Source organism: Ascaphus truei, chromosome 6, assembly GCF_040206685.1.
Source record: "Ascaphus truei isolate aAscTru1 chromosome 6, aAscTru1.hap1, whole genome shotgun sequence".
In the NCBI taxonomy this organism is placed as follows: Eukaryota; Metazoa; Chordata; class Amphibia; order Anura; family Ascaphidae; genus Ascaphus; species Ascaphus truei.
Window position 1 is genome coordinate 91,208,152 of NC_134488.1, and position 21,042 is coordinate 91,229,193.

The 21,042-nt window shown below is 46.1% G+C and overlaps 1 protein-coding gene across 7 annotated transcripts in view; it reads left to right on the plus strand.

Annotated features, from left to right (window-relative positions):
- The window catches only part of KAZN (kazrin, periplakin interacting protein), a 411,605-nt gene that overhangs the window by 364,511 nt on the left and 26,052 nt on the right, over positions 1 to 21,042 (plus strand). For 6 of the 7 annotated variants that reach the window (XM_075605083.1, XM_075605080.1, XM_075605078.1 and 3 more), the window contains 3 exons: positions 5,019 to 5,155; positions 11,333 to 11,503; positions 14,210 to 14,293. In XM_075605083.1, coding sequence (XP_075461198.1) covers positions 5,019 to 5,155; positions 11,333 to 11,503; positions 14,210 to 14,293 — 392 coding nt within the window. The remainder of the gene's footprint in view (positions 1 to 5,018; positions 5,156 to 11,332; positions 11,504 to 14,209; positions 14,294 to 21,042) is intronic. The other variant, XM_075605079.1, reaches the window with a different exon arrangement.

Here is a 21,042-nt window from a genome sequence, read left to right on the forward strand (position 1 = left end):
TTGTGGTTTTATTCTATTTAATAGGTTCACAGTGTATTCTTGGAAGCCGCAGTGTATCCACGATTGAATACACAATTTCAATACATGAATTAATTTAATCGATGGACAGTAGTTAAAGCCACAATCCTTTTTTTTATTTTTTTAAAAGCTTACCCTAAACGGGGGGTCATTTGGAGCACATACATGGGCTTTCAACCTCCAAGGGACCCTCCCATTTCTCTGTCCTCCCCCCTCCCTTCCCTGGTTCTGGTATAAGGAAATGTGAATATTTTGTTTCTTTAAAAAAAAAAAACCCCCAAAAATTACAAACGCCACGTTTATCGGGGTCCCCAAAGCTTCGACCTCCTATCTCGATGAGGTTTCTTGCTTTCTTTTGGTTGTCGGAGTGAGCCCTGAGCATGTGACTATTTTGTGTCTGGCGGGCAGATCTTTTTGCCCCGTGCCGGGAGGCGAGCAGTGTGACTTGCTGCTTCTAAGGCCTCGGCCATGGTCAGCGCTTACGAGCTGAGCCGTGCTGAGGCGCGCTTGCACTTACCTGTGAGCCCCTACAGCCGCAATGAGAGCGGCTTTAGTAGGGGCTCGCCTACGCTTCCACAAGCGCGCGGAAGCGTAGGTCTTAGGTTATTTTTTAAATCACGCGCTTGCCGGAGCGCAGGGGGCGAACCAGCTCCGTGACGTCACTGGCCCGCATCGACACGCCCCCTGGCGGCGCGCTGTCTAAGGCCAGGGAAAGCACCCACTTTCCCTGAGCCCCAGCGCGCCTCAGCACACCCGCCGGAACCCTGGAAGAGGCCTTAGAATGTTGAAGACTTGTGACACCAATCGCTTTTTTAACAAAATGTGGGTCTAGTTTGAAAATGCTTAAATTCTAATACACAACATTAAACTAGTAATGATTTACAAGGTCATTTGTTGAAAAATATATATACATTCATACGTGGGAAGCTGAATCGCCTTCATTTCTGCTTCAGGGACCCCATGGTTACCAACATGCATTCTGGGAAAGGTGCTGGCAGTACTTCCTAGTTATTTAAATCGCATCCCCCTGCCCGTTGTGGCTTCCCATAGACCTGAGTCATGCAGGAAATGTAACTTCCATTTTGTTTTCCCTGGAGGGAAGAATCTGGCGCCACCTTCCCTGGTAAGTATCTCCAGAACCAGGCGGTGGCCAGAACTGAAATTAACGCGATTCAACCAGTTACCACCTTTGCTCCTTTAAGCGATGCACTTAAAAGATTTTCTATCTTATGAAGGGCTGAGTATTTCTTGGAATGTGCGTTACTTCCCCCCTCTATTGCCTTTTCCAGTCATACATTGTTACCTGGCTTTGTTTAAGAGGAAAGCTTTGGAACTGAACCTACAACCAAGATTTTGACCGGGCTATATTTTCCGCATTTGGGTTAATATTAAAGAGTCACTCCAACCAAGCATGTCATTTTTATTTTTTAGCATAGTATTGAAGCAGGCCATCCCCGGAGCTGAACCCCACTAATTTCAGCTTCGGGGACACTCTGCTTCTGTAGATACAGACCTCCGTAGGGGCTGCCAGTAACAACTCAGCATGGTTCATGTAATGGCAGAGTTCCAAAGCTCCGGCACCCTGCTTACCAACAGGAAGCCGTGACGTCATCTGGTTCAGCTTCCTATTGGTCTGCGGGACCTTGAAACGTTAAACCCCAGATAGCCGGAGCTGCTACCGGCACCCTATACAAGACTATCTCTGGAAACTGAAATTAATAGGGTTCAGCTCCGGAGACTCCCTGCTTCAATACTATGTAAAAAAAAAAAAATGCCCCTTGGTTTGCTTCTTTTAATATTGGAACCTAACTACTGTACATATTTCAGACAGTCTCAGTTCTGCTAGCAGAATGCGGAAATTCCAAGAAGAAAAATATGCATCTCAGAAATAGTTTCTACTGATATATTTTGTTTGGCATTGAAGACTAATTATTTCTAAAATATCACTATTACTTCAGTTTGGAGGAAAGGACATTTTACCAGCAACAAAAGAAAGGGTTCTTTACAGTAAGGACAGTTCAAATGTGGAATACATTACTCATGGAGACTGTGATGGCAGATACAAAAGATTTGTTCAAAGAAAAGGTTGGACATCTTTTTAGAAAGGAAAAGTATACAGGGATGTACCAAATAAGCAAACATGGGATGGCAGTTGATCCAGGGATTAATCTGATTGCCGATATTTGGAGTCAGGAATAGGGTGACCAGATTTTGAAAATGAAAAAACCGGGACATTTTTTTAAAATTGTAGTACACTTATACTTTACTACCATTAGTCCTTGGTGTGTGTGTGTGTGTGTGTGTGTGTGTGTGTGTGCCTCACTAATCGAACAAAAAAAAACCCAGATGTGAATGATTCTGAACCCATTAACCAGTGTCAGGATTCCCCCTCTTCACAATTTCTAAAGCAGCAATCCCGCCTGGGATCTTACCTGATCCGCAGTCCCTCAAGGTACTATACTGGAGGGGAGGTGTTCCCTACCTGTCTTCCGATGTCTCCCGCGTGAAACTTGAGTCAGATCTGGAAGAAAGCAGGGTAGGTTACTTCGGTGTAGGTATACGGCAGTTAAGATAAGAAAGGGAGGGTGAGCGAGAGAGACAGGGAGGGTGAGAGAGATAGAGAGAGAGAGACAGGGAGGGTGAGAGAGAGAGGGAGGGTGAGAGAGAGAGAGACAGGGAGGGTGAGAGAGAGAGAGATGGAGACAGGGAGGGAGGGAGAGAGACAGGGAGGGAGAGAGAGAGAGACAGGGAGGGAGAGAGAGAGAGACAGGGAGGGAGAGAGAGAGAGACAGGGAGGGAGAGAGAGAGAGACAGGGAGGGAGAGAGAGAGACAGGGAGGGAGAGAGAGAGACAGGGAGGGAGAGAGAGAGACAGGGAGGGAGAGAGAGAGACAGGGAGGGAGAGAGAGAGACAGGGAGGGAGAGAGAGAGACAGGGAGGGAGAGAGAGAGACAGGGAGGGAGAGAGAGAGACAGGGAGGGAGAGAGAGAGACAGGGAGGGAGAGAGAGAGACAGGGAGGGAGAGAGAGAGACAGGGAGGGAGAGAGAGAGACAGGGAGGGCGGGAGAGAGACAGGGAGGGCGGGAGAGAGACAAGGGGAGAGACAGGGAGAGAGACAGGGGGAGAGAGGGGGAGGGAGGGAGACGGGGAGGGAGACAGGGAGAGAGAGGGGGAGGGAGGGAGACAGGGAGAGAGAGGGGGAGGGAGGGAGACAGGGGGAGGGAGACAGGGAGAGAGAGGGGGAGGGAGGGAGACAGGGAGAGAGAGGGGGAGGGAGAGAGAGAGGGGGAGGGAGGGAGATGGAGGGAGACAGGGAGAGAGAGGGGGAGGGAGAGAGAGGGGGAGGGAGACAGGGAGAGAGAGGGGGAGGGAGACAGGGAGAGAGAGGGGGAGGCAGACAGGGAGAGAGAGGGGAGGGAGACAGGGAGAGAGGTGGAGGAGGAGGGAGAGAGGTGGAGGGGGAGGGAGAGAGGTGGAGGGGGAGGGAGAGAGGTGGAGGGGGAGGGAGAGAGGTGGAGGGGGAGGGAGAGAGGTGGAGGGGGAGGGAGAGAGGTGGAGGGGGAGGGAGAGAGGTGGAGGGAGGGAGGGGGAGACGGGGACAGGGGGAGACGGGGACAGGGAGAGAGGGGGAGACGGGGACAGGGACAGGGAGAGAGGGGGAGACAGGGACACGGGGTGAGGGAGACGCACACACACATACACACACACATACACACACACACACACACATACACACACACATACACACACACACACACACACAGATATACACACACACAGTGGTACACACACACACACACACACACTGGTACACGCACACACACACACAGATACACACACACACACACACACACACACACACACACTGGTACACAAACACAGTGGAGTACAGACAGAGGCAGCCACGAGCAGGCGGCTCCCCGCCTCCCCCTGCACCCACCCCCGCGCCCATCTCCCGCACCAAGGAGGGGGGGGGTGGATGGGAGCGCCGGGCCTGGGACGCAAAGGTACAAACTTCCGCCCCCCCACCTCCCCCGGCGGGCAGCCACGGGATCGCTGGGCAGAATGGGGGGACACCGCACAGCCACCACTGCCCGCCCCCGCGCCCATCTCCCGCACCAAAGGGACCGGAGGGGAAGGGAGCGTCAGGACAGGAGGCAAAGGTGGAGGCAAAGGAAGAAAAACCCACCTCCTATCACCCCGGGCGGGCAGAGGGGGGAGACACCGCGCAGAGGAGCCAGGAGCGGGCATAGACACACACACCACGTGGGCTCTGCAGAAGGACGCGGAAGCCCCGCCTCCAGGCACCCTGGCCCTGCCCACCCCCAGGCACACAGGCATGCCCCCCCACCCAGGCACCCAGGCCCTGCCCCCCCCAGGCACCCTTCCTTTCCATTCCCACATGACGGGCCTTGTTGAACGATGAGGCCGTGGGCGGGGCTTAATGCCGGGATGCAGGGGATTGGCCAAGGTAGCAAATGCCGGGGGGCGGGACTTTGTTCAATGCCGGGCCGCATCCTCCAATCAGCAAGGCCCAGTTTCTACAGAAGCCTAACCCCTGGCATTAAAAAAAAATACTCACCGCCGGGCTGCTGCAGTCTCCTCCTCGCCGCCGCTCACTCGCGCACCGCCGCGAACATTTTAAAAAAACGGGAACACACGGGGAAAAAACGAAACATTTCCGGGACACACAGGAAACCGGGACTGTCCCGGCAAAAAGGGGACGTCTGGTCACCCTAGTCAGGAAGGAATTTATTTTCCCCCTCATGAGACATCATTGAATGATATTTCACTGGGGCTTTTTGTTTGCCTTCCTCTGGATCAATATACAGTACTATAAGTACAAATATAGGATAACGTGTGTCTTCTAAATTTAGCATAGATTGAACTTGATGGACGTATCATTTTTTTTTTTTTACAACCTTATTAACTATGTAATTATGTAACACATAGTATATTTTAAATATTGAATATTGACAAAAGTGTGTTTTTTCCGTGCAGCTATGAAGGCAGATCGAAAGCGTTTAAAGACAGAAAAAACAGACCTGGTAAGCCAAATGGAACAGCTATACGCCACCCTGGAAAGTCGGGAGGAACAGCTGCGTGACTTCATCAGAAATTACGAACAGCACAGAAAGGTAAGCTCCATGACCGTTCCTTGCAAGGGCAGAAATATCACGTTTTCCAATACTCACACGATGTACATTGTAGAGTTCCATTCAAGTATGAGGGTGTATTTCAGCCCCCCTAATATGTGCCCGATTTTTTTATTTTTAAGTAGTACATTTGTGCTAAGCCCCTGCATATGCTATTTAGCTATCTGCAATGTGGCCAGACTACAAACTAATCTTTTCATGCTGCCCACTCAACGGATATCTCAGTATTCATATAAAGGTAGCATTGTTGGGGAAGTCTTCCCTCTGATTTCGAGACTTGACAACTCACTTCAAATCTAATTAAAGAGGTATCTATATAAAGCATGGTATGTATTATAAAGTATTCATGTAGAAGTTGTGTCCAGATTGCAGCCCACTGCGTGATTTGTACAGATCGAATGCTAAACTGCTAGGAAAATGACTGTATAGTGAATCAGATCACTGTGCCCTGCTGCCTGAGCATCTTCCAAGAACTGAAATATTTAAATCCCACCCCAGTGATGACTGTGTTTTAATGAGTGCTTAACACTCACATTTAGCAGAATTATTTGTTTGCTGGCGACCGGTTTTATTGTTCTACTGTTGTGAAATTGCAGAGATTCGCTCCACCTATTTTTAAGATGCATCTTTTTCTATTCAGTGCTTTTCATACCCAGAATGCTTTGTGCTATGCTTTATTTTCAATTTGGTGGTGTTTTGTTTGTGTCCTTAAGAAAGGGAACACCACAAAAAAAAAATAAGGTTACCGGAGGAGTCCTGTGTCTAGAATGCAGACTTGGCTAATGTCTATTACTTTCCCCATTAAATTATTTGTCTGCCAGAAATTCCAGCAAGTCCAGATGTTCTCCGCTTCATCAAGGTGATGACACACTTGGATCCATGTTTTGGAAAGAGGAAGTATGTACTGTATGGGGTGTGTAGAGAGTAGGGAATGATAATCTCTGTACAGCTACAGGAAATCAAAGAAAACTGTGTGCCAATCGGAGTTGTACAGAAATTAATTTGTGAGAGTTTTTGTTCCCCGTACTTTTCATTATTTTTGGATGTTCATGGATGATGATTATGTGACCTATTGTTCATGCAGACCAGCTTTAATATAAATCTGCTTGGAAAGTTTTGGACCACGTATTAAGGCTTGTAGCACAGATCTGCAATGTCAATTCTCAGAGCGGAGGTTAGCGGACATGAAAACTTCTATACTTCTGCCGTATAAATATATGAAGTCGGATTAATGCTAGACTTGGTTAATGTGGTATTTGTTTTTGCCTGTCCGCTCAAGTTCGCCAGAGATTTTTTTTCTTTACATTTAAGTTTTGTGGGGTCTTCTATTACAAGGGTGGTCAACTCTAGTCCTCAAGGGCCACCAACAGGTCAGGTTTTAAGGATATCCCTGCTTCAGCACAGGTGGCTTAGTCATTGACTGAGTTACTGATTGAGCCACCTGTGCTGAAGCAGGGATATCTTTAAAACCTGAAAAGGAAAAAGTGTGTGCTGTCCTCAACTTCCCATCTCTTCACAGTCTATGTGATTCTCCCTGCAGCTCCCAATCTCCCGTGATCAGCGGGGCAATATCCACATGCAATTAAAACCAAAAAGGGGCGCATAAGAGAAAAACGCAGAGACAAAATGATGCAATTAAACACAATTTATAAGTACACTAAGAACCATGTACTGTACATCACACTTAAAGTTAAGACCGGATCACATAATCCAAATAAACGCACAACACCACTAGAAGGCAAGCCTCAATAGATTCAAGGCACTCGTATCATGTCTCATATAACATCTGGGACATGATACGAGTGCCTTGAATCTACTGAGGCTTGCCTTCTATTGGTGTTGTGTGTTTATTTGGATTATGTGATCCGGTCTTATTTTTAAGTGTGATGTACATGTTTCTTAGTGTACATATAAATTGTGTTTAATTGCATCATTTTGTCTCTGTGTTTTTTCTCTCATGCGCCCCTTTTTTGTTTTATCCTTAAAATCTGACCTGTTTGTGGTCTTTGAGGACTGGAGTTGGCCAGCCCTGTTCGATAACTACTCAACTGTGGGAAGTCCTGCCAAGAATAAGTCATTCTGTCCCATCTCACTCCACTAAAAGCAGAACATGAGATGAATACATCTTATTGGCTTTATACACTTTGCCATTTAGAATAATAACATTTGATACTTAAGTCACTTTACATAATGTACACACTTGAGAATTACTATGGAATAAATGTCTGACCGTTTTGATCATGCTGTATATGGTACATACATTATTATGTTTATAAACGAAATCTCCCCTGGGGAAAAGAAATTACTGCCAAATCTTGGGCCAGTAGGAAGCAGCAACATCATTTTATGTGACTTCCGATTGGATGGCCATTTAAATCCCCTTTATAAACCAGAAAGTAATGCCAGTAACTTCAGCAGTAAATATCTCAGGAACCAAGGGGTCCCTGCAGGTGAAAATAGTGCGGTTCGGCTCCGGAGGGCCCCCTGGTTCATATCCTGTAAAAAAAGAAAAGCAAATTGAGGTTAGTTGGGGTTTGTTGCTTTTTTTAATGGCTTGTTAAAGAATTAACATGAAACATTGTCCGGAATGGAAAGCCTCAGGAGAATGTGACAAGAAATGTGAAAAGGATGAAAAAATAGATTTTCTGAACTAAACATACATTATTGGGGTCATGTAAATGGGAATAGTTCTTTCAATGTTTTGAAAGATGATAAAAAAATAAGCATTTTAAAATAATGATTTGGTAAAGAAGATCTTTTTATCCCCTCCTTTGCTTTCGTGTTCTCTGGTACATAGAACCCTTTCCTCTTTTGTGCCACACCCCCACATGGCCTTGTGACTTTGTTTTTTATTGTGGGGTCAAACAGTGGAAAGGGCAGCAGCATATCTGGAAATAAAGCAGCAGGGGGCTAATGGGAGGCAGAAGCAGCAGATCACTGGATGAGATGAGGCGTAGCTGCATAAATGTGGTTTAGTCCAAGGAGGGCTCAGTCCTTGAGGGCGATCAGCATGCCAGGTTTTCAAGATTTCACAGATTTTAATACATAGATTAACCAACTAGCACTTAGAAGATTTGATTATGTATTGCCCTGAAAATCTGGCCTGTGTGCAGCCTTGAGGACTGAACTGGCCGAGCCGCTTGAATTCACTATGAATAGCTTGTCCTTTCCTTCTATACTACTATGTCCCTACATTGGGTAAGAGGGCACACTGGAAATAGCCTAAAGTCTGCGTGAAAATATAGTGAAGGTTTATACTTGAGCAAATGTATTGATGTCTATAAAACCATTTTATATTTCAATATATGTACTGTAGCCCATTATAAACAAATAATTCACAGATGTTGAGAGGTTTTTTTGGGGGGGGCGGGTATATTTTGTAAGTCTTTGTCAAGGTCATGTATAACATCTGTGTCATTTTTAAATGTGCAATAAAAGTTGTAACATATGGAAATTATTCCATTCTCTCTGGGATCAATGAGTCAGGACTACTCTGAAACGTCTAATTTGCCTAAGCAATGGCTTGGGAATCTGTAAAATATTTTTTTTTCTCAACTGTATGTTGCATAAGTATTTACTTGAGAATGTGGTTTCAGAATTTCACAACTTCTCATGTTTGAAGAATTCTTACGTTAACAGTCTTATGCTATTTAATATGCATATTAGTACAGTCAGTCTATGCAATACATTAGAAACCTATTGCTCTCTGTTAAAAGCAGTTCTTGCTTTCTTTAGAGAGAATCCAAGCAGCTTACATTTTTTCATTGTTTTTTATTTTAATATATACAGTCTTTGATTGATTACCTTTATTGAAAACAAATTACCTAAACTGCTGATCAATTCGTTCTGCAGTGATCGATCAGTAAAATCCTGCTTTCCAGGGTTCAGTAAATGGCTGCCTTTCCGACAGCAGCTATACAATTTGCTATATGCTTTACGGTGGTTGTTTTTTTGACACTTTTTTTTTTCCCACCATAACTGTGTGGTGGCTACCTATCCAAGCTTCAAATTGCGCAGCCAGTATAACCGGCCTTCACACTGATGAGACCCAAAAGGTCGAAACAGCTGTCTGCGTGGGTTTACCGACTATGCATCTTAACCCAGGCTGTTCTGAAAAGCTGTGTAATGCAGCAAGCATAAGCTTATAGGAGTCCATGTCAAAATTGATTTGAAGCAAAAGGTGGCACTGTGTGCTCGTGCATGTCATTTCCCAGAATCCCTTGCTGTAGTGGAAGCACTGTATCCTGGGCGATGATGGTGAAAGGCCAATCTGTCAAATACATGCTAATGAGCACACTGTAATATCTCCAGTGTGTGTGTGTGTGTGTGTGTGTATGTATACACACACACACTAGACACACTAGACAGATTTTGAATGGTTTCGAATGAACTATGATACTAAATGGTAACAGAAACCACTCCGTAAATACCTTTCAGTTGAAGGCACAATCTGATTCTTCCAATCTGAGCCACTTAATGAAAGAGAAGAGTAATGCTTGTATACCCCCAAGAACCCTCTGTGTTACTGAACTCGCTGAAATTGAATGAGAATATAAAGAGCTGCCCACAGGCCCATATGCAGTAAATTGTTCAAATGACAATTGAAATTGACCATTTTTTATCAACAACAAAAGTGGCTTTCTACGTTTTGCTTGTGTCGGAGATAGAGACGGACGAGAAAGTGGCAGTGATGATTTAACACAGATCAGAGTTAAGATGAGCAGTATGCGGAACGGTCTGTAGGAATCTCAAACTCCCGCGCTTCACTTTATTCCTTAGAACATGTTCCTTTCAAAGAACTAGCAGGTCCACTTGGCAAAATTATTGCACCTCTAATTGACTTAACTACAAAAATTAGGCAAGCAGAGAACCTACTAAGGCAGCGGTTCCCGATACCAGTCCTTAAGGACCCCGAACACTCAACTAAGGATTGTCAGTATGTCTGAGTTATTGCAGATTGAAGAGACTACTACCAGTGACTTCCAGGTGTACACTTGTGATTCAGAGGGATAAAGCTAGTAACACATGCTGTGCACATTGGCTACAGTAAATCACCATGCTGTTTTACACTTGAAGTCAGGTTCCTTAAGGCCGGAAGCTGTGTAGATATGTTATTCATTAATTAGACATAACCAAACTATTAGACATAACCAAACTACAGATAAGATGTCTCAACACTGGAATTCTTCGTTTTGAAGTTTGCATCCAGCTGCCCATGTACATACCGGCCTGCTGGCTTTTTTGTTTAAACCGGTTTTCAGACACTTTATACATTTTAAACCGTAAATTGAATCGGGGGGAATTTTGGCATCAATTCAAGTCCAGACTTTTACCAAAGCTGCCAGGTCCAAAGGACATTCAAGCAAGGGGATTTGGGAAATCTCATGGTTTACAAACACAATTCCCAAAATGTTGACTTTTTTTGCCACAGTGTAGAGAAAAACAAATAGCTGACTGGATTTTAACAGAGCAGAAGTTTTATGTAAAGTAGTTTACCATTGTTGAGGATTTAACGATAACCAACACAATAAGCCTAGTTCTGCACTTAAATAGTACAAGGTGGTGCAGAATTGTATGGCTCAATTTCTCACGTGTTGGATTTACAATGGGTGACATGACTTAATACATTATTCAGTCCAGGAAGACCTGCCAATTTGAGCACCTTACACAATTCTATTCTTAAATAGAATAATCATTCCTAATCAAGGCCCTATGCAAAAACACTGCTATTTAGACAGGTGTAGGCAGGCTGAGTAACCTTATCCCATACATTCTCCCACATGAAACCAAAAGTCCTCTAAGGGACCTTCCTTATCTATTTCTCACATATAATAAAAACTTTGAGATTCACAATATTTAAACACATGGACTAACGTCTTTATTAAATGTTGCTGATAATAAAAAGCCAAAACATTAGTAAATGCAAAATCATTCCGTTTTGTACCCCACTATCTCATTCCTCTTTATCTTTATTTCCTTCATCTAGACTCCTTTTCTTGGTTCTGTATACCTCCCCAGTAAAATGATGAATAATTGGGGACATTAAATATATAAGGGCTGTACTTTGTGACCTCGTCCGAAGTGCATGTTCTGTTCAAATAAACGTTTCTGGGCTCATTGATTCTAGATTTGTCTGTCTGTTTTATTTTGTTACTTCAGGAGAGTGAAGATGCAGTAAAGGTTTTAGCAAAAGAGAAAGATCTTTTAGAACGAGAAAAATGGGAGCTCCGGCGCCAGGCCAAGGATGCAACGGACCATGCGAGTTCCCTTCGGTCGCAGCTGGATTTAAAGGACAACAGAATTAAGGAGCTTGAAGCTGAGCTTGCAATGGTGAGACACATACTAATGTATCATCTTTCAACCCCAAAGAGTTCAACATAGCAGCTTTTAAAGGGCACTTTCCCACAAAGTGACACATAATGGGGCTGCAATAAAGTGCGCTGACACATTTTGTACCATTTATTTTTTTTATTATTTATTTTTCTTTCCTAATTTAAGGAATGTCGAGTAGCTTTGCAAATTTAGCTCTGAAAGTCTTTCTGCAAAGGCACCCATCTCAAATATCAGGATACACATAATACTGCTTGAGTTCGGAACCTAAACCGAGGCTTGTGCGGATCTAAGGAAAAAAGGCTAAAACAGGGGTGCTCAACTCTGTCCTCAAGCCCCCCTCTCCTGCCCCCCTATCCCCAAAGTGGCCAGGTTTTCAGGATACCCCAGCTTCAGAACAAGTGGCTCAATCATTCCCTGCTTCAGCACAGGTGGCTCAATTTGACTGAGCCTCTGAGTCACCTGTGCTGAAGCAGGGATAACCTGAAAACCTGACCTGCTGTTGGGGGAGGGGGAAGGGGTGAGGGGGGACTTGGGGACTGGAGTTGAGCACCCCATGGCTAATGTAAAGCTACAGTGATCGTGACTGGTTTTATTAAATCATTTATGGGAACAACAAATGTGTTTGTATCAATATCTGTCACCAATTGAAAACTACATTTGATAATAAAGAAAAGGCAGATTATGTTAAAATGAGAACCTTTGTGTCTGCAGTGTTGCACACTGTCATGGGATAGGCTTTATGGAGCATGTGAGCTACATCTGGTTGTTGTTTTCCAGAAAACCTCGTTTCTCATTGTGCTTTTAAAACTAAATAAAATGTGCGGGTGAGTCCCTGGGAAATGCCCCCCTGTCTGGATCCCAAGAATGCCGGCCCTGAATTCCTTAGTGGTGTTTTCCCCCTCTAATTTGGCTCCCCTCTAAAGGCAAAAGATCACAAACCTAGACATGTCAGGATAAGGATAAAAAAAAAACCCACTAACGTGCGATTATGCCCAGCGGCACAGGGCTTCTAGCATAACTTCACCCCTAGTGCAAGAGAAACCGGTAACATATCCCAATAGTGACAGGTCTATAGCCTCAACTATTTGTGTATTCAGCTGGTGGTCAGAACATTGCAGAGTCGCCCAGTTACCAACAGATGCTTGTTTTTGCTTATTTTTGTGGACTAGCCATCTGAATGAATGGCTTTTTTTTTTTTTTTTTAATGTATATGCCACAGCATAATCTGTGCTTTTATATCAGACGTGATGTTTATAATCAATCATCCTTGAGGAATCTGTGACCAGGCCCGTGTTACCAGATTTCTCGCACAGCTGCAGTGCTGCTGTGTTTTTATTTATTGATATGTGCAGTATTCCTGATCAATTGGGGGGGGGAAGGTGGGGAGAGAAATGTGGTTCTACAAACATGCTTACAAGGCAGAAATGCATCAGGTTATCATTACCTGGAAGAGGTTTCAAATCCTTCTGTCACAGCAGACGGTGTTGCTGTGTTGCTTCCCCCTATTGGCAGGGACGGTGTGATACAATTGTGAAATGTATTCAGATTTGGAAACTGCAGTGAGGCCTTTGGAATAGTAGTTCTCTGTAAGTACACAAACTAAAGAAACCGTATCCAACACTAATGACTAAAATTAGTACTGTATGGACTATATAGCATACAGTTTTAATGCTTTTAAACTTTTAGTTATTATGTTTGCTAAAAGTACCTTTGTACAATCAACCTTGAGTTAAATATATAAGCTTACAATTTGTGATGATAAATGCCTACTTTTTTGCTAGGTAAAAAACAGCCAGTTTGTGATTGTAAAGAAAAAGGAATGTGGGGAAATTATAGACCACAGGGTACTAAAATATATTATTTACCCTTCCCCCTTCTCCCCTTCCCCCCTTTATACAGTTTACAATACTATTGAGACAATATGTACAGTACTAGAGCCGGCAGTATTTCAATTAACCATATTAATGCCAGGGTAACAAACTCAATTGGCTTCTAATCAACCACATGCAAAGGTCACAGAACTACTGGGTGATGCCTGATTCTCTAGGACAGGGCTGGCCAACAGTCCTCAAGGGCCACCAACAGGTTCGATTTTAACGATATCCCTGCTTCAGCACTGGTAGCTCAATCCGTGTATGTCAGAATAACTGAGCCACTGATTGATCTACCTGTGCTGATGCAGGGATAGCTCTTATAACTGGCCTGTTGGTGGCCCTTAAGGACTGGAGTTGGCCACCCCTGCTGTAGAAGTATTGTAAGATGGCTAGAGGTGTGTGGTTATATTTTATATTGCAGTATAGCCTTTACGTTATCCAGTTATTGCAACCAATTGCAAAGTGATGTGCAGAGGGCACTTCTAGAAGTCAACTGTTCAAAATCAAAAAAGGCAAATCTTGTTTTAAAAGTAAAAAAATGATCTTCAATATTGCTTTCTGCTTAGATTTAGATTGCATTTGGATTTAATTTAGTGTTTCTTTTATTTAAATCACCTTTAAATTCTACTTCACATCTCCTCCGATTTAAATGTTTCTCCTAATTAGTCCTTTGCACGCTCAATGAATTGGTCACATAGCCTCACTATTGTTTTTTGTCATTGACCTGCCAATCTTGTTTTCGTAACTATATTCACATTCCCTCCCCCGTTGTGGTGCAAGTTTAAGGATATGCTAGTTAGACTGTCATGCTTGTGACCTGTTTCTCCAGATAACAAAGTGTGTTGCCCAGAGAAAAGAATATCGTGTTTTTGATCACCTATCTGAGAAGGAGCCCCTCTCAAGAGGGATAGCGGTAAGACTGAAGTCTTGGGGAAAACCACTTAATTTTCCCTAATTATTGTATAATTTATTTTTGTTAATATATCATGGGATCAAAATGCACGACTGTATGGCTAACACATGCACCGTATACTCTGAAATTTGACACTATTTTTAACACACTGGTGGTGATCTCTTTGTCAATAAGTAAATAGCACTTGAAATCAGACAGGTGCATCCATAGCTGCCAACATATGTCCTGATCAGAAAGTGAACCTGTGCCTAATCATGTCCTTCATGTTAATTCTCTATCCGTGTATATTTGGCATCTCTGAATGTTACATTTTTTTAAAATCTTTAAATCACAATAAATTTTAATCATTTTGACTCGCATGGGAAAAAAAATATAGACACAAGCAGAATGTGTGAAGCACATTATTTCGAATGACCGATGTAATACCAAACGTATTTACCTTTTTTGGAATACAATTAACTTGGCACTTATGCATGTTTCCTTGCCTGGCTATAAAGTGTTGTGGTTTGGGATGAATTACAATATTTTCACGTTTTTTATCACTGTACTTCTGTCTAGGAATTGATGGCTGTGTCTGACAGAAAAGCATGTAAAGTGTACATAACCGGTTATTCTGTAGCACTTTGTATATTAAAAAAAACAACACTCAGAAATGTACAGTATCTGCACAATCCGAGTATTACATCCTGCCTACACACCATGTTTCACACAGCTTCTACCTCTTAAGCCACTGCCTTTCAGTATACAAAATCAGTCCCTTGCTCCCGCAACCTCTCCAAATTGCTGTACGATACGTCCGCCAATTCCCTAGGTATCACATATTAAACATAGAAATGCTTTCACTCCACGTTGCTGCAAGATTAGTCTGTCCTTCTATGAGTGTTTTATAAGTGCAAACTGCCACGGGTAGATGTTGCATATGAAGCCTTAAGTTTGAAGCAATTTGCTCAACACTAGGTAATTTAATCCATCTGTAATACTAAATCGAGTTTAATGAGCTCGTTATTAGTAAGATTTCAAACAGTATTGTCTGCTTAGGAATCTCTTAATTTGCTTCCAAACGCTAGGCACTTTAGACAAACCAACCGTAGTCAGGCAGACAACAAACTGTCTCCAATGGTGCTATTATGAGACCCCGTTGGTCACTGACCTCTAACAAACCAAACCACCACTGGCTCATGCAGACCTGAAGCTGTTAGGGAATTCTTGTCCATCAACATTTGGCACCTGTCGCCTTTTAAGAATGGAAGGATCCCACATCATCCGTATGTTCTGTGCAGGTTCTAGGATTATGGGGTGAACTGGCCTCCCCCAAATCGTTGTCATCCTGGTTCCCGCATCAATTGATTCCTTCGCTTCCCCACTGTTCTCATGAGGTTGAGAGAAGGAACGAGCTACATACAAGTCAATGGAAAGCATTAGTGATATGACGCAGCAGGATCCAGACAAACCACATTGCAGAGTCTGTAAATGATTAGAACCAGATGTCTGCTAACACTATCAGTCAATCATTATGATTAGCCCCTGCTGAAAATCACATTTTACACATTTTAAGTAATTTAGGCCAGGTTATTTTTTTATAAATAAAATATCTAATTTGTTACTGTTTGTAATGTCCCAATGTATTACTCTGCAGCATATGCTGGCATCGCATAAATAAACAATGATATAGAAGCCAACTTCGGAAGTGAAATTAGGGGTTTGCACCTAAACCGTCTGTCACAAATGCCAGGGAGTTATTATTGCTTAGTAATGGGTGCATCTTAAATTGTTTGTTTTCCATTATATGTCAGGAATAAATAACGCAACTGACACAAACATTTCACTAAAATGTATAATAGTAGATCAGAGTATTGGTGTCCCAGTGGGGGAAATTAGCAAGAAAACTGGTGCACTACACATGCGGTCTTTAAATAAGCTCCTGACACTGTGCATCAAGACAAATGAGACTTGTTAGGAGTTTATTTAAAAGCTGCATTTGCAAAGTGTCTTGATAAACATCCCAGTGGGAACCAAAATTTAGATCCATTTTTAAAATTAAATTGTCCCTTGAGCTCCGCTGTAATTTAAGCTTTGGGAACAATGTGACGTTAATGATTTTCCTTGCAGCATTGTGACCAGTTAATCACCGTGTAAAATATATGTATTGTTTTGTTGTGTTTGGGGATATAATTCAATGTTGTTTGTCCTATAGGCATCTCATTGCAGATCATTTTAATAGCCTTGGATCACACGATGAATGCTATTTACATTATTATTCTGGCATTCATAAATATATGAAATCTAAAAAATTGTTCCTTTTACCCCGTCATATAAATGCAGTCTGATTTTAAAACAAATGAATAAAAACCCTTAAGAGGTATTAAATAGTTTTTGGTGCCAAATTCTTATGAAGAAAGAAAGTCATTGTCTGTCTACGTGTCCTGTTTTCTTGCAGTATCTAAGTCGATCATTCTCTAATGCCCCAGTTGTCTGTCTCGCTCTCGCGCTCTCTCTCTCGCTCTCTCACACTTTCAAAAGAATTGCATGTAGAATCTGTGTCTGAATGGGAACGTTTCTGAAATGGCTCGGATGGGATTACTGAAGCGTTTGTTTGGGTGTGTTTGCATCTCTATCTAACACGGCACATTTAGTGGATATAAGCTTTCTCTTTCATTATATCAGTAGGCCTCATTTCTGTTCCCCGAGCTTGTGTATTCAACATGGTGCCAGACAAGACCCAAATAAATTTGTTGGACAGTAAAAATATCCTAAGTTTAAAGGTTTCCTATGACTTTCCTGAGGACAGAACAAAAGGCCATAAAATATTTGGCAGCAGGGAATGAAGCTGGAGTTTTTGCAGAAGGCCTTAGGGACTTTTTGTTGTGCGTGGAACAGTTGGAAATAGCTGTTAAGAATTCTCCACATTCTTGGTAAAGACAGAAAGCACTAGGATGCATCTACATGTCTCACCTGCTTTCTAGCCAACATTAAAGCGGCAATCCAGGTTTCTTACTTTTTGTTTTGTTTTTGTTATAGGATTGAAGCAGGGGGTCTCTGGAGCTGAACTCTATTCATTTTAAGCTCCGGGAACACCCTGCTTCCAGAGGTGCTTACCTCCGTAGGGGCTTAAAGTGACGTCCCTGCTTCCTATTGGCCAGCGTGACATGAACATTTAAAGTTCATAGAGATTCTGGCAGCACCTATGAAAGTGACTGTCTCTGGAAGCAGGGCCCCCCTGAGCTGAAATTAATGAGGTTCAGCCCCTGAGACCCCCTGCTTCAATTCTATAGCAAAAAACAAGCAATGCAACCTGGATTGCTGCTTTAATGGGTCATTTCTATAATGCTAACTAAGCATGATGTTTCATATCTGACAAGTGCACATGACAAACTTTGACTTGAAGCAGATGCAGGAGATGTTTCAAGTATCCGTGGTGACACTTCTCCTCCCTCCCCCCATCACCTAATCTTTCCCCCACCACCATCTCCCCCGCCCACCACCACCATCTCCCCCCCCCCCGCCCATCACCACCATCTCCCCCCGCCCACCACAACCATCTCCCCCCGCCCACCGCAACCATCTTCCCCGCCCACCACAACCATCTTCCCCCCTCCACCACCACCGTCTTTCCCCCCTCCACCACCACCGTCTTTCCCCCCTCCACCACAACCTTCTTTCCCCCCTATACCACAACCTTCTTTCCCCCCTCCACCACAACCTTCTCGTCCCCCCACCGCAACCTTCTCGTCCCCCCACCGCAACCTTCTCGTCCCCCCACCGCAACCTTCTCGTCCCCCCACCGCAACCTTCTCGTCCCCCCACCGCAACCTTCTCGTCCCCCCACCGCAACCTTCTCGTCCCCCCACCGCAACCTTCTCGTCCCCCCACCGCAACCTTCTCGTCCCCCCACCGCAACCTTCTCGTCCCCCCACCGCAACCTTCTCGTCCCCCCACCGCAACCTTCTCGTCCCCCCACCGCAACCTTCTCGTCCCCCCACCGCAACCTTCTCGTCCCCCCACCGCAACCTTCTCGTCCCCCCACCGCAACCTTCTCGTCCCCCCACCGCAACCTTCTCGTCCCCCCACCGCAACCTTCTCGTCCCCCCACCGCAACCTTCTCGTCCCCCCACCGCAACCTTCTCGTCCCCCCACCGCAACCTTCTCTTCCACCCACCGCAACCTTCTCGTCCCCCCACCACAACCTTCTCGTCCCCCCACCACAACCTTCTCGTCCCCCCACCACAAACTTCTCGTCTCCCCACCACAACCTTCTCGTCCCACCCACCACAACCTTCTCGTCCCCCCACCACAACCTTCTCCCCCCCCCACCACAACCTTCTCCCCCCCCCCCACCACAACCTTCTTTCATCCCACCCACCACAACCTTCTTTCATCCCACCCACCACAACCTTCTTTCCCCCCCACCACAACCTTCTTCTCCCCCCCCCCACCCCACCACAACCTTCTTTCACCCCCCACCACAACCTTCCTGACCTTTTCCCACCTTCTTTCTATCCCTCTCCCACCTACTCTTGACCCCCCCACCTTTTTCGACCACCCCTCCCCACCTTCTCTCGACCACCTTTTCCCACCTTCTCTCGATCCCTCTCCCACCTACTCTTGACCCCCCCCACCTTTTTCGACCACCCCTCCCCACCTTCTCTCAACCACCCCACCTTTTCCCACCTTCTATCGATCCCTCTCCACCTTCTCTTGATCCCCACACCTTTTGTCACCTTCACTTTATCCCCTCCCAACTTCTCTCGACCCCCCACCCCTCCCACCTTCTCTTGATCCCCCCCCCCCACCTTTTCCCAACTTTTCTTGATCCCCTCCCACCTTCTCTCGATTCCCCCCACCTTCTCTTGACCCCCCCCACCTTTTCCCACCTCTCGATCCCACACCACCACCTTCTCTCGATGATCCCAGCCCCACCTCTCTATGATCCCAGCCCCACCACAACCTTCTTAGCCCCTCCCGCCTCCTCTCCATTTTCACCCCCTCTCCCGCCTTCTCTCGATTCCCCCTCTCCCGCCTTCTCTCCATTCCCCTTCTCCCGCCTTCTCTCCATTCCCCCTCTCCCACCTTCTCTCCATTCCTTCTCTCCATTCCCCCCTCCTCCCTTCTCCTCTCCATTCCCCCCTCCTCCCGCCTTCTCTCCATTCCCCCCTCCTCCCGCCTTCTCTCCATTCCCCCTGACCTTTTTCCACCTTCTTTCTATCCCTCTCTCACCTGCTCTTGACCCCCCACCATCTATCCCTCCCACCATCTCTTAAACCCCCTCTCCCACCTTCTCTCGATCCCTCCCCACACCTTCTCTTGATCTCCCACCTTCACTTGATCCCCTCTCACCTTCTCTCGACCCCCCCACCTTCTCTTGATACCCCCCACCTTTTCCCACCTTCACTTGATCCCGTCCCACCTTCTCTTGATCCCCCTCCCCCACCTTCTCTCGAACCCAGCCCCACCTTCTCTCGATACCCCAGCCCCACCTTTTCTTGATCCCCCAGCCCCACCTTCTCTCGATCCCCCAGCCCCACCTTCTCTCGATCCCCCCCAGCCCCACCTTCTCTCGATTCCCCCCCCCAGCTCCACCTTCTCTCGATTCCCCCCCCCCAGCCCCACCTTCTCTCGATTCCCCCCCCCCAGCCCCACCTTCTCTCGATTCCCCCCCCCAGCCCCACCTTCTCTCGATTTCCTCCCCCCACCCCAGCCCCACCTTCTCTCGCGCGCTCTCTCTCTCTTTTCCCCTCCCTTCCCCTCTTCCCCACGCTCTAGTGTGTGTGTGTCCCTGGCTCCCACTCTCATGTGTCCGTGTTTCCCGCCTCCTGCTCTCGGGTGTCCCCGGCTCTTTCGTGTGTTCTCCTGCTCTCGTGTGACCCCCCCAGCTCACTCGTTGTCGTCAACCCCCGACACATTCTCACGTGTGTCCCAGCTCCCGCTCTCTCATGTCCCTCCCCCTCCACCACCTTTTCCCACCTTTTCTCGATCCCTCCCACCTTTTCTCGATCCCTCCCACCTTTTCTCTATCCCTCCCACCTTTTCTCGATCCCTCCCACCTTCTCTCGATCCCTCCCACCTTCTCTCGAACCCCCACCCCATCCTAACTTCTCTCGCTCGCTCTATTCCCCTCCCACCTTCTCTTGCTCACTCTCTTTTCCCCTCCCTTCCCCTCTTTCCCGCTCTCTAGTGTGTGTGTGTGTGTGTCCTTGGCTCCCACTCTCGTGTGTCAGTGTTTCCCCCCCCTGCCTCCTGCCCTCGTTTGTCCTTGGCTCTCTCATATTCTCCTGCTCTTGTGTGCCCCTCCCGGCTCTCATCGTCACCCCCCAACTCGTTCTCTCGTGTGTGTCTCCCAGCTCCCGCTCTCTCGTGTCCCACCCCCTGTCTCCTGCTTTTTTGTGCCGTCGTCCCCCTGCCCGGTGGCACCCGCTCTCGTGTGTCTCCGCCCCCGGCTTCCGCTCTTTCGTGTCGTTCCCCCTGACTCCCGTTATCTCGTGTGTCCCGTCCCCCTTGACTCCAGCTCTCTTGTGTCATCGTTGTCCCCCGGTTCCCGCTCCCTCGTGTGTCCCCCGCCCTGGCTTCCGCTTTCTTGTGTGTGTGCTGCCCCCCTCCACTGGCTCCTGTTTTCTCGTGTTTCCCCCCCCCCCTCTCCTTGGCTCCTGCTCTCCCTTGTGTTTCTCTCCCCCTCTCTCGTGTCGTCCCCCATCTCTCGTGTCTCGTCCCCCCCGGCTCCCTTTCATGTGTCACAGCCCCCCCCCTCACCCCGG